General features: G+C 36.6%; 2 protein-coding genes across 38 annotated transcripts in view; one reads left to right on the top strand and one right to left on the bottom strand.

Moving 5' to 3' along the window:
- Positions 1-14,626, top strand: part of ARHGEF33 (Rho guanine nucleotide exchange factor 33) — a 117,349-nt gene that overhangs the window by 69,473 nt on the left and 33,250 nt on the right. For 8 of the 36 annotated variants that reach the window (XM_070572908.1, XM_070572906.1, XM_070572872.1 and 5 more), the window contains one exon: positions 1,335-1,492. The exons of 8 other annotated variants lie outside the window; for them this stretch is intronic. Coding sequence is in view for 10 of the 28 variants with exons in the window: in XM_070572906.1 (XP_070429007.1) it covers positions 1,335-1,464 (130 nt within the window). In the remaining 18 variants the exon portion in view is untranslated. Of the gene's footprint in view, positions 1-619; positions 2,800-3,002; positions 3,133-14,626 lie in introns of those variants that run through there. 20 more of the 36 variants (XM_070572907.1, XM_070572874.1, XM_070572905.1 and 17 more) reach the window with 11 other exon arrangements.
- The window catches only part of SOS1 (SOS Ras/Rac guanine nucleotide exchange factor 1), a 151,233-nt gene continuing 145,479 nt past the window's right edge, over positions 8,873-14,626 (bottom strand). For both annotated transcript variants that reach the window (XM_070572867.1, XM_070572868.1), the window contains one exon: positions 8,873-13,895. In XM_070572867.1, the coding sequence (XP_070428968.1) occupies positions 13,404-13,895 (492 nt within the window). In that variant the 3' untranslated portion in view covers positions 8,873-13,403. The remainder of the gene's footprint in view (positions 13,896-14,626) is intronic.

The following is a 14,626-nucleotide window of genomic DNA, read 5'->3' as shown; positions in this document are numbered from 1 at the left end:
CTGAAAAGAGGACTTTCACCCCACCCAGATATCAACTTATTAGATGACTATCCAGATGTACTGGGTTGAGAGAGAGAATAGTTTTTCCTTTATGCACTGGGATGTAGTGGAAAAGTGCTCCTTTTTGACCAGAAGTAGAAAGCATGGTGGGTAGCTATGGCTTCATCTGTGATACCAAATACCAGAGTGAAAAGTAAAAAAATCTAGTCAGTCATCAGGTTTCCAGACATCAGTATTTTAGTCTTTGTGTGGATCCAACTTCTTTCCTTGGATAATATAAAGGGATCTTTGAATTTTGCCCAATTAATTCACTAAATGATAGAGTCATAATTATCTAATAAAAACAATGAGGACTCATAGCTTACCCCTGATAGTGGAAGAACTTATCCTTCTTTTGTGGATAGTGGAAGCATGCCTGACTCTGCCTCAGCATACGGAGAACGTTTTCAGTTGTCTAGGAACTTTGGACAAAGAATTTCATGTCTAACATCACTTTCATACATCCTGCATGAGGTCTTTTGAGATTGGTTCTTAGACACTGGGCTAGTGTTACCCATTCTAGTTTAGAGTTTAAACTAGCCAAAGGACCCCAGCCTAGCTTATCAGAGGTTATTTCCAGAAAGCCTCCTCCCTCCAGGGACTTCTGACATGAACAAACTGGAGAAGGTGCAGAGCTGGAATGGATTACCCAACTGGCTTAACCAAGATAAAGGAAGAATGCACCCTCGACTGGGGACTCAATTGGACTGATTTGAGTTGTTGACTATTGATTGGGCTTGGTTCCTTTGTGGTGGTTGAGATTATAGAATCTCCTCAATCTGATTACTGTACTAATTTCTGCATTCTACCAAATGTAGCATATATGTGTGGTTGGCTTCAATAAATCTTTCATTTAAAAATGAAAACAAGCAAAAGCAAGAGTTTGTAATGTAATGCCCAAATTCAGTAAAGGCCTTGATAACCTTGGTTGAGAACAATGAATTCCATCCATTTAAATTTAAGGGCCTTGGTAATTTGTGGAGTAGTTCAAAAATAGGATTTCTCAAATTTTCTGAGCTTTTATTCCCCTTTTACAGTGTTATTACATAGTGTCTTACACTGACATACACAATTGTCACAATTGTCTCCATAAAGCATTAGAAAGATATTCTCTTTATGTTTGCTGCGAATCTTAGTGACACATGTGCTAAGTCATGAAATTCAGGGGAAGTAAAAATTATTCCAGATGTAAGAGGCAACTGTTTTACAAATGCAAAACAATTTGGATAGATAAAATATTTGAAAACAATTAAAACCAAATCAACCTGTACTTTATCTGTGTGCTGAGATTTTAGGTCCAGTGGATCAGAATACAGGGAAAAAACTAATGAGAGTCCCTCAATGGATCCTTCACCCACCAAACAAGATTTCTTCAGAAACCGACTTGCTCTTGCAAATGATCTTGACCAAGGAACAGCTGTGTAAAACATACTTAAAGTTGTATTGTCAAGTGGTAAGATGAGGATAAAAAACTTGTATATATCTGTGTAGGAATATATATATATATATATATATTCTGATGTATAAATCCCTAAGAAAACTAATATAAATACTTACATATGAAACTAAATCAACATACAAGACACTGAAGAGATGAAGATTAGTCTATGGTTGAGAGCTGGCTTTTTGAACCTCAACACTTGGGAAAGGGGAAATGAAGACTTTTCACAGCATTACAGAAAAACACAATAAATTTGGAGGAAAATAAATGGTTGTAAGAACAAAAACTTCCACCTTGAAGTCATTCCCCCAGTATAATATGGAGCATGTTCATATTTAACATGGATGTGAATTTTATGCTTCCTAGGCATTTAGCTCATTAATTCATCCCAGTGTTTTTAGACTAATATACACTATGTTAGGGACCAGTTCTGTCTTGCTATATATCTTCCAAAAACCCTAAGGCAATATTTAACATCCCTTAAGGCAAATGATCAAAGAACAGAATTGTATTTTATATGGTGCAAATCTGAGTTTTGGAGAAGTGCTTAAACCATGATAAAGAAGATTCAAAGACACATTGATCTCCAAATAAGAAGAGAATCTTAAGAGTAGTATTTCTCTTGTTCTATGGTTATGAAAATCAGTACAGGAAACAATAATTTCTCTAGAAACTGGGAGACCAAAGAAACATTTTCCCTCATGTGGGTTGTGCTGCAGATGGGAACAGTCCAGAGTCTGTGTTCTATAGAGCACTTAGGATTCAAAGATGCGCTAGTGATCCTGAGTGTCAACACACACTCATGATGGACTGGGGAAAAAAGCACTGATTTAGCCACATCCTCCTAAAGACACTTTCTTCAGTCTGCAAAGAAGGTGGCAACAACATTAATGCTTTAATGGCTCACTCACAGTGGTTGCTGCGAACACCAGAATGAACATTTAAGAACAGGTCAGAATGAAAACATAGAGTTGGCAGTACCTTATTTTGTTTTCCAGAAGTAAGTTGTAAAGAAACAAAGTTCTTACAGCTCAGACAGAGGAATCATTGCAATGAGGCTTGCCAGGGTATGGGGTAAAATGTGCTCTATTTCTACATGGATATGTCTATGATGGTCCGTATCCTTGACATACCCCAAACATCAGAATCATAATAGAAAAAAATTAGGTTTAAACAATTTGTCTCAATTCCCAGGCAGTTATTGCTGGTATATTAGGGGCATTTTGCTACTGTTCATTTAAAATCTTTGTACTCAACCTGACTTCTTTAGAAGCTGTTCCTCTAGCAATATAGCGTTCAATAAAATAGGGGAAGTTTCACTTCTAAGTGTTAGAAATTTTCTTCTACTTGTCTGATGACTAATTAGGAACTCATCTGTTAGCATTTTGAACAATAGATGTCTGGAACGCTTAAAGGATCACAGCCAAATTTTTTGAGTTTCCAATATTTAAGTTTAAGCCAAGCTTTTCATTTTCCTGAAATTAATGAACTCCTTTGAAATTAGATTTCTCTCTATTATCAGGCCAAAGAAGTTTTGGGGGCAGTGCTTGAAAGCACAATGGCAAACTGACTGGACATGGAAAGTGAAATAGAAGTCACAACCTCTGGAATAAAATATTTAAAAAACCCAATAAATTTCTTTCCTCTTCGTATTGCTTATCATAAAACTGATCAATTACTGGGAAGGTTTCAGAAATATGACACACTTCCCAAATTTTCATTTTGATAACATCCTTTGAAAAATCTTGACACTGCATATGTAGCACAGCTCAATTTAGTTATATTTTATGAAATTAAGCCTATAAAACTAGTAATAATTAATACTGCTACTCTCTGGATCTCCATCACCTGATACCTTGATTTTTCTGGTAGCTTTCTAACTGCCCCCACGTTCTCTCTGCTCCCATCAATCCTACACGTCTCTAACACATTAATATTCCCAAATATTGCTTTGTGTGAAACTGACTGTTCTTATTTGTCTACAAATTCCAAACTCCTTGACTTGACATTCAAGGCTTGCTCTCTCTCCAGTATGGCTTCAAGTTTTCTCTCTGGCTACTCTCTCCCACTTTGCAGTCCTGGTGAGCTAATGTACCTCAACTAAACTGGGCTTTTATTGTTTCCTGGCAAGCCATGCACCTTGCTCAGGCTCACTGTTGCTTCATGCCTTTTCTCTAGCCTCCTTCCTCTCTTCTAATCTTCAAGACCCAGTTTAAGCTCCCTCATCTTTCTGTGACCTCTTGTGTAACTCCAATATCTTTTGATGTATTTGTCTTGTCTTCCCAACAAGAATGTAAGACCCCCTCAAGGGCAGGAATCATGCTGTATCTTTTGTTATTCCTGTCTACCTCTAGGATAGTACATAGTAGGAGCTCAGTAAATGGTTGATGCCAACGTTATTGGTAGTGCTCTGATGGATAGAGGGCTACAGAAAATAATTTCTACTCATAATTTGACAGAGAGCTTCAGAGTTGTCACTTTACCTCCCTGCCTTTCATTTTTTTTCAAGAAAAATATCAATCACAAAGGAAATAAAATACAGTTGTCTTCAGAAGCGGTTAAAGGCACCACTGCTACTTTCAAGCATCTAGCATTAGAAAACATCTCTCCACTAAAAAAAAAGTTTGCTAGTTTTCTGTGTTGTCCTGGCTCATTTCACAGTTTTTCTAGGTAGTACTGTAAATTGACAGAGGAGATCTTTAAGGATATTTATGAATGATATTTAATGTAATGTTGCATTAGGGATGAAGTCGGGGGGGAAAGAGCTTGGCAATTGCTATATCTGTGATCTCCAATCCTCTGGAAAAGGACAGTTTACACAGGAGACCACAGATGTCTTCTGGAAGTGTTTGGGTTGATAAGCAGAAAGAAGCACTCCACCAAAAGATGAAGTGGATGTTTTTACAACAGCTGTGGGTGGCAACAGGTCCTTTCTGCAGCCTTGCAGGGTTTGTATACAAGCCCAAGCAAGGACTGTCCTGCTTTTCTGACTCTAGAACTGGAAGCTTGGAGAACCAGGGGTTTGTGGGCCAACACTCTAGGGTTCCCTGCATCTGTTATTTTATCATATGACAAGTAGTTTAAGCTAGTCTGGGGCTTGAAATTAGAATGTCTTTGCTTGCTCAGGGAAAACGCTTTGAACAGTATTTTCTATAGCACCTCATGTCTCATTCCCTGTCTTTAAGTCCTTATTAATATGTTACCTTCTCCATGAGGGCGCTTGTAAAAATGCTGATTCCTGGGTGCTATTTCAGTCCTATTTGATTGCAGTATTTGGGCGTGGTCTCCAGGAATCTGCATTTTAAATGCACGCAGGTGATTCTTTGGCCCACTGAAATTTTAGAGCCACTACCTCTTAGACCAATAAATTGAATGATCTAGTATGTAAACTTTGGCACTCAGATTCTCTCCATAGTTTAAATTTTAGGAAAGAATAAATAATTGATTATATTTACCTTGAGATACAGAAAACTCATAGTTCATCAAAACCCAAATGAATCTTTTTGAATTCTTAAATTTATCATCTGTGACCTTTACTATAATATACAATAAGACTCTGATTAAAAATGTATACATATGATCAGTGTTCTTCATAATAAACTGGTAAAATTGATTGTATATTCCAGATGATCAGCTGCATGCACTTGGAAAAAGAATAAAATGAATATCTTATATTAAGTTGCATAATAAAATTAAGTCTAGTTTTCAAACTAAACTTCCTCTTGAAATATAACCATTAATAGTTTTCTTCCTGAGCCTAAAACGGTAATGCTTTTGGGACATTTGGGATTCTGATATTCTGAAAGCTGATTTAAAGATACGAGTGCGGCACTCTCAGCATCTGAGCATCCTAATATTTATGGTATATAGGCCAGTGAGTCTCATGTGGTGGGGAGGGGTCGAGGAAAAAAGGAAGGGTGAGATATAGTTTTTCAAAAACTTTAAAAAAGGTTGAGGAAAATTGATGAAGACCTATATATTTTAAGGGAGAAAAACAGAAACCAATGTGTGACACTAGACCTAAGTTTTAAACATATAGGAACATAAGGATATGATGTAGGCAATGCTGAAAATATTGTTTTGGGAAGTTGTCAAACATTCACAATAGTCAGGATTTTTGTACCTAAACCAAATAACTTCTTTTCCAAAATTTGTTGTTTTCAAAAAGCTTAGTGCATAATCTTTAATGTCATTTAAACTTGTTTCTTATCTATAAGAGATATTTTTATTCCTTCTTTTTGCCTCATTCCCTTCAGAGTTAGTAGCATTAAATGCTCTTAATTCTTAGCAGGAAGACTAAATGTGTTCCGTTTCTTCCTCATGGATATAAACCTATTCATCTGAAGGTAATGGGATCTACTGTAAAGGACCATCTGTGTTTCTACCTAAGTGGGTTTCCACTTAGCACTAGATCACATCCCCTTTCCTCATTATCACATTTTCCTTTTCGACTGGGGCAAACCCTTCAGCATACAAACATGCTTACTTCTCCAATTTTTTAAGCAAAAGAAACCTCTTGACTGTTCTATGTGTCAGTTCTCTGCTTCCTTTTATAGTAAAACTTGAAAGAGGAAAGCGCTCCAGTTCTCCCATTCTTTATCAAACTCCGTAGGCCCATACCACTCCCCTGAACAGCTCATGTCAAGATCATCAGTGACTTTCACCTTGCTAAAGGAATGGTCCATTCTCAGTCATCTTACTCTCCCTATCAAATAGCATTTGACATGCTGATCACCATTTGCTGGTTCCTCCTTTCTCCTCCCTCTCCTAACGTTAGTACCCAGGACTCTCCTTTGCTTAGATTGCTTCTTTTTCCAGTCTGTACTTACTTCTTTGGTGACCTTATCCAGTCTGCTGGCTTTAAAATATGACCTTTATAAAAGTGACTCCCAATTTTATGTCTGTAGCCCAGAACTCTCTTTCAAACTCCATACTCATATTGCCAGCTGCCTCCTTGGTATCTCTCAGATGTCTAATATATTTATTGAATGTAACATGTCCAAACCTGTTTCAACTATATCTTCCCCACCTCAGGTAATGGTAACTTTGTTATTCCAGCTGCTCAAGTCAAAATCCTAGAAATTATCCTTGACAATTCTGTTCTTACACCCCACATCCAGACTGTCAGCAAATTGGCTGCCTTCCAAATACATGCAGACCCTGATCTCTTCTCACCACCTCCACTGCTATCACCCTGACTAAGCTGCCTTCTATTGGGCTAGCCTCCCTATTCCTACTCTTAACCCCCAATTATTCTCAACATGGCAGCCAGAGCAGTCCTGTTAAAATGTAAATTGGATCAGGTTACTTCTCTGCTTATACCCTCGAAGGGTGCTATTTCTGTCAAACAAAAGCCAAAGTTATTACATGTGATCTGGACCCCATTAAACCTCTGATGGCATCCCCTATTCTGCCCACATTCATTCCTCTCCACACACAAGTAGCCTTGCTATGGCTCAGATATACCAAGTATGCTCCTGTCTCTGGGCTTTTGAATTGGCTGTTCCTTGTGACTTTGCATATCCTTTTCCCAGATACTTGCATGCCTAATTCCTTCACCTCCTTCAGGTCTTGACTCAGATGTCACCTCCTCCATGAGACTCTGACCATCCCATTTAAATTTTACCTGCCTTGTCTCCTACATTCCCAGTCACCTTGTCCTTTTTGTTGTAACAGTTAGGACATTCTAATGTGCAATATATTTAGTTTTATAACTTATTGTCTATATATCTTCACTAGATAATTAATCCTATATTAATATGGATTTTTGTCTGTTTTGTTCATTGCTATATTCCTAACATAAGAACTGTACCTGGAACAATAAATGTTTGTTGAATGTTGAACAGTCAGACGGGCCCTTATCAAATGCTTGTAACTAAGGTCACTCAAAACCAATTTAAGTGACAGTAAACATCAAAGGAAGCTGTATAGTAAAGAATGAAATTATGGGGACTTCAGGATGAACCATCAACCCCTTAAAAAATCTCTCAAAGCAGGCAAACTTTGAAAATATATCCCTCATAACTTCAGTGACCATTTATTAAGCACCGACTCTGTGAAAGGCATTGGGCTTTACACGTATTACCCTGAAGCCTCAAAAATGTCCCAAATAGTAGATCTATTCACCTCATGTATTGAAGAGGGACAGAGACTCAGATTGTTTAAATAACTGCTCCAAAGTCACACATCTAGTAAGTCGTGGAACCAGAATGTGAATACAGATATGTGATGCCAAAGCACCTGCTTGTTATACTCCACCAGTGATTCTTCCTTTTCTTGAAGAGGCATGAAGATAGAGAAACTAGCTTCTAACAATGGGCTGTAGGTATTTTTCTTGCCTGCAATAAGAATCAAGAGTCCTAAAATGTCAGAATAGCCATAAACTGCTTTTTTGGAATTGTACTCTATCAGAGCTCTCCTTGCCTCTGGAAGCCACATGCATCTGTCTGCAGAGGCAGGCTTAGCTGTGGGTGTACCCTAGAGACTTAAGTGCCCTGAATCTGTGATGAGTTAACATGATTAAAATAAGTAAAAAAGTAAACCACTTGGTTAAAATTCCAAAGTGATGTTTCAAGAGCAAATTTAGAATCAGGTTTGACAAATATCAATATTAACGTTATTTTCTTATAGCTATTAAATTGATAACCTAGAATATATTCAATAATACATACTAGGATTTCACAGTGGCCTACAAATAGAATTTGTACAAATTTATGATTTTTGTCTTTAAATCAGGGGGAAAAACACCAGTGAATTTTAGCTGGTCCTGAAAGCAGTCCTCCAAATACAGGAATCAAAGTTGAGACAATGGTCTCAATCACTAACTGCCACATGATGTTGGCTAAGTCATCTCACTACTCCAAGGCCTCACTTGCTTCAATTTTTAAATAAAGGTATTGGACCTTTAAGGATTTATCAGTTTTTACATTCTGTAGTTCACCATGAATGACCTCACATTTGCATAATTCTTTACAGTGTACAACCATAAACTGTATCTTTCATACCAAACCTACAAAGAATTGCTAAATGTCAGGCTGCCACATTCCAGCTGGTCTCAGCAAAACTTGCCTGTCAAGAAACACTAAAACTTTTTCAACGGAATACAAATGCTTAAGCCCTCTGAAACTTCATCCAGGTGACACTAGAGGTCACTAAAGTACTAATTTTCATCCCAAAGGCCTCCCACTCACTACAGTCATAGGGCTTGATACAGAAGGAAGTACTGAACTTCTTTGGTACTAACATGATACAGGAAAAAGCACCTCCAAAGCAAGACTATGATAAAGAGCAAACTATTTCTATATGGAAAGCATGAGCTAAAATGAGAATCACTAATGACATTAAAAATAATTGCCCTCTAAAATAAATGCATGCAAAAATAATAGACTTATGGGCTATATAAGGCATTTTTCTTTATTATTTTTCGGTTTATCTTAGTAATGCCAGAAAAATAACAGCCATTATTTTCACTTTAAATGCAAACCAAATACTGCTGCACACAGAGTACAAAGATTACCTACGAACATGGTTAGGTACAAAGGCCATATTAGATGTATAGACTGCACTTTGCTTTTACATCAAAGTAAGATTGACAGAGCAATTTTTTTGACAATTATCTTAGCAAATAACCGTGCTACTAAACAATGGCAAATACACACACACATATATATATATATATGTACACAAACACATTTCAACTAAAGTTATACATGTCACTTTGACAAACAAAGGCTTCTTCTCTGGTGGGTTTCACCAGATATTTGCACCCCAAAGTCCCCTGCCCTGATCCCACCCCCAAATGCTGACTTGATCTGAAGAAAAGAATTAGAGATGTTTTTAATTAAAGGCACATTTGGCAGCTACTGAAAGTGGCATGCATCTGGCACAGGTGAGCTCTCCCTAAAGCCACACTACATGTGACTTCTATCCTTTTGCATCTTGTTTCTTTGAGTGGTAGTCCAATGTGACCCACCTTTAGCTAACTTGCTTTATTATTTTGCAGCAATTGGCTACTTAATGCACTATTTTCATTAAAGGCAAAAGGGAAATTTGCTCACAGTCGACAGAAAATGCACTTTACGGTGTCAAAAATGGAAAATAAGGCATGAAATTTACAAAACAAGTTACAAGTGCTTTTGTTGTTTAGATTTGTCATATAGACTTCATGCTTCTTTTAACTAGAGCTCAAAATATTTCATTGGCTCATGTATAAGGGATTATGAAATTATTTTAAAAGTTAGTAATGAGATGTTTCAAAAGAAAGATATTGAATAAACTAAAGCATCACTTTCCCTTATAAATAAGTTTACTGCATAATTCTTTCAGTCAAACTGATATTAACCTTGTGATGTTTATTTTACTGGTAAAGATTAATGTGCAACACAACAGGACCTACACCTTTACAACAGTCATACAATATAGGTTAAAAGAATAAGTGAACCTACCCATAGCAGCAGAAATGCCAAGAAATAAATGCTTTGTTTCTTTCTAAATCTGGAGGAAAAAAAGTTTTCCTCAATATGTACAACACTAATAAATTGGGACACCCCTCCCTCCATTTTCATTATTTGTTTTGCTGAGCCACTTAAAACTCTGAATTTAAGCTGTTAGGAAAAGACAAATGATGAAATGCATGATTAAAATAAGCTAAACTTGAGAATTAAGGTCATGATCATAGATACCAACTAATTTTTTCTTTGCTTAATTTTGATTTACGAAAAAGATCATTAAGGGAGAGTTTAGAACCATAATATAGCCCCCAACTGATAGTACTTGTACTTGAATACATGTACATGAATGGTACTTGTTCACTAGACTGTTCTGATTGTAGTATAATTAGTGTGGCATCCTCTGTTAAACTCAGCTCCATTAAAACATTCTTGAGTTATTAGAGCATAGTAATCTACTAAACACATAATTTGATACCCCAAAACCTTTAATTGAGCAAATTTTTAATGTTTGTATATTTCCTGATAATTTATAGTCTTAAAATACATCTGGAGGACTGGGAAGAGTAAATAACCTGTCTTTGAATAAATTTAGAAACATACTTATCTTTTCCTGTTTTTAAAAGTGCTTAGATGTCAAAAGCCTGCCTTTCTATTATATTGGTTATCAGCCCACTTAAGTTAAATTTAACCGTGAAGTATTTTCTTCATTTTGTGATCCAAAGATAATGAAACATCTAAGAACATTTCCATTTCTAAAAGAAATGTTCCACATTTTGGAATGTGGTTTAGAAAAAGTCATACTGCAGTGTCTATCTTGTAATGTCCTGGGTTCAAAAGCAGAATTTTCTGGCGATGCGTTTTTCTTCTCAGCCACTTCTGGTCCCCGAATAAGTATATTTTAGTTACTACAAAGAATAAACTTGTCAGCTAGTTAATGTTTCACATGTGAAGAAGGCAAGCATACAGTTTTCTCACCTCCATTTAAGGGCATCCAATTGGAATTTTTCTAATCAGTTACCACTGCAGAAAATATTTTTACCCAAATGTCATACTTGAGAATAAAAATATCCTCTATCCACAACGCATATAAAGCTGATGCACAGTGAAGTGGTCTTCTAGAACCACCAGGGTAGAAGAATGGTTCCTTTTGGGAGCAGTGTGGTTAGAGCTCCAAATCTGAGTTTTTCCTGTTTATACAATCAGACAGGTTGAAAAGAGGTCATTACCTTACTGAAGGCTAACACACTGGCCAGAGAGATATTGAATGGGCTCCAATGTGACTTTTCTCAGGTTCTCATTTGGAGTGAAGGTGGGTAATTAAAAAGAGAGGTGATCAATAAGACATATAAAGGGAAATCCTAGGGACAATGAGGCTAGTCTAATAAGTCATGGGAGATTCTGGAATGTGTATTATGATTAATTGTAGCAGCACTAGTAAGTAGGCTTAGATAAATACTTGTTGAATGAATGATTGTAGGGACACTCTGCATACAAGAGTGGATTTGAAATTAATTTTGGGGGAGACTTTTAAAAGGAGACATTTTACAAAGAGAAAAATGGCTACCATAAGAGGAATGGTACAGATAGATATGAAACAAAAAAGATTCAACTCTAACAAATAAATAAGAAAAGCTATGATAGGATGGATAGCTTACTGATGATGCCATCAACATTCTGGTCTTAAAGGACTATATACTGTACTATTGTGATGTACATTTAATGCTCTAATAAATATCATAGGAAATTATTAAAGTACTAGGTTTCCACCACGATGCAGCACTTCTAAAAATGTCTCTAATGACATGGTTAACAGAACTGCTGAAATGTTGCTTCATTATTCAGAGGACACATGCAGATACCGATGAACTGATGACTCTCTAAGGATGGAATAGTGCACATTTCACAGACATCATAGCGGAGATTAATAAAACTTTTTCTCTTCAACAAGTTGCATGCATTTCAGTCACAGTATTTGTTAGACTCAGAAGATCAGTACATAGGCTTAATGAATAATCCATACTATGATATTAATGATGTAGGTAGATGTTCTATTACGAGTAGTTCTGATAGAGCAAAGACCTTAAGCAAGGTAGAATGTTTAATATAAACTTTAACAAACTGTATACACGTTGCCTAGGAAATTAAAAAACTTACAAAGTTCTGCTTAAAAGATACCCATCCTATTCTAACCAAATATTTTCCTACATGCCAAACTGCAACTTTAGATCATTCTTTAAGATGAATACATACATCTGGAACTAGAAACCAAGGCGTACCACAATACGTGCTTTTATGCTTAGTGTTTGTGTGTGTGTATGTGTGTGTGTGTGTGTTTCAACTGAAAGAAATAAGAATCAACCATTTTCTCCATATAATAATTTAATATATGCCAGCCAAACAAAGTATTTGTATCTTTATTCAATTAAATTAAAACAGACCTGCCAGGTATAATATATAACATTCACTATATACACATGATTTAGGCAATGCAAGGTAATTCTAGTTATGCTGATTACTCAACTATTAGTAAAACATGAACGGTGTCAGTGATGCCCAGCAAGTGCTCCTTTCACACTGGGTGACTGCATTTCCATAGTATGGTTAGAGGGACAGCTACGAGCCATGACATGGATTACCAGTAAACTTTTGTGGGAGGGGGGGAAAATGACAATATAGTATAGATTAACAGTCTCCTAAATGTAAATTGTATACTTGACAATTACATTTTAAAAAAAGTTCTTCTGTCATCTTAATGACACAAAACTTCTCATTTGAAGGCAACACCACCATGTTTTGTTTGTGTAGGGAGGATGAGTGAGGAATATTCTTAAAATTGGTATAATTATTCTTAAAAAAAAAAAAAAAGTACCTCTTTGGTGAAGCCTCGGTACCCATTCAATTCACTGTAATAATCTGTAAACAGGACTGTAGTACAGTGCTGGGCCTTGATTCCAACAAGGTCAGGTACCACAGCCTTTCCTCACAGTCCTTTGAATGATTTTTCAGAAAATATTCTAAAGTAGGACGAGTAAAAGCAAAGGAAAAAAAAGGAGGACATGAAGATCCCTGTTTAAGATATCTTTTTAAAAAGTGCATAATATTTTGAATTACAAAAACTGTCATCATGTGGGCCTGCTGGACACTAGACTGTGTTTTCCATCCCTTTAATGATAAAGATCACCTCACAAAAAGAGGACTCCTGCCTACTGGCTGGAAAAAGTCCCTTTACTTGATTTTCAGGTGCAATCAGTTGTCCAATTCCTCTAGATCAGTCTTTCCATATTCTAAATGAATACCATTTTCATTTTATAATTATGTCTAGGTTAAAATTCATTGTCTTATACTGCATCTTGAAGTAGAGTCGTTAGTGTTTGGAGTTCTCATTTTAACTCCTCAGTGCTGGCACATTCAGTGCATCCATTGCCAGCAATGGATTTGGGGCTAGGAAAATGTACATCCTGGTAGAGAGGAACTCAGGAAGAATGGGCATTCTCCAACAGTGGTGGTCCATCTCTGTGCATGGATGGGTGTGTGTGCTCCCTTTTGTAAGTTTTGGGAGGGAGTTTAGGGATATGCTGAGAAGTGCTTTGTCGAGGAGGAACGGGCGGCCCAGCAATGGAATGAAGGTCCACTTCTTGTGTCAATGGTGGTGACGGCAGATGCCTTCTCGTGCCGTGAGGAGAAGGTGTTTGAGGAGGAGGTGGTGTAAAGGGAGAAGGGCTGTTTGGGAAGAAGGCATTGCCATGGTCACTTTTTTTGCCCAAAGGGGGAGGTTGGAGATGTAGTGGTGAGCTTGAGAAAACATCAGGTGTCCTCACAGGTTCTCGTGGTGGTAATAAGGGAGGGCTCTCAGGAGGGTCTGATATAGAGGTCCGGTCTGATATTGAATAGCGTGGTGAATAGGCTTTTGATGTGGGTTGCCTAGGAGGAATTGCTGGGGGGCTGTCCAAATGCTTAGACATAATCTAACACAAATGAAAAAAAACACATTTATTAATAATTTTATTGATGTAGTATCATGAATATATTAAGAATTAAGTTGGGGTTTTCAAACATGCTATTAGACGATCTCAGGTTTGGATCAGGGAGTTTGCCATATGTTTTAAATGGGAGGTTATGCCAATTCATTAAAAAACAAATTTTTTTCTCAATGTTAAGTTGTTACTTTATTTTTCTCAAAATTTTCTTGTTTGCTATTGCTTACCTATCACTCAATCTAACATAAGATCATTTCTGATTTAACATGTTACCTGTTAATTTTACAATTTTAAACTTAACAATATTTCATGATGTTCTGCAAAGGTCTTGACTTGTCCAGTTACTCTGTCCTCTGGACACTTTGAGAACCACTGAATCAGTTAACAGTTGGCAAAAAAAGAAATTTAAACAGGTGGAAAAAAATAGCTATTATGAGCCTTTAAGGTCTCTTCCAACCCAGAATTTTCATGAAAATCCCATTTAAAAGCATGTCAGATTCACTATAAAGAGCTCAGATAGGTAACATTTAGCATATGCTAAGATACAGTTTCACTTAAAATGTGCTTTCATATAAAGCTTCAGACGTCTTTCCTTCTTTCTCCATATGTGTTTTTAAAGAACTGCTTGAGACTACATTCCTCTTATTTTATAGATTAAACTTGTTTTTTCCTTGACAGTACCCATAATTTAGATTTACATGGATTTTGAAAACATACCA

This window comes from Equus przewalskii, chromosome 14, assembly GCF_037783145.1.
Source record: "Equus przewalskii isolate Varuska chromosome 14, EquPr2, whole genome shotgun sequence".
NCBI classification, from domain to species: domain Eukaryota; kingdom Metazoa; phylum Chordata; class Mammalia; order Perissodactyla; family Equidae; genus Equus; species Equus przewalskii.
This window is presented reverse-complemented; position numbering and strand designations above follow the sequence as displayed.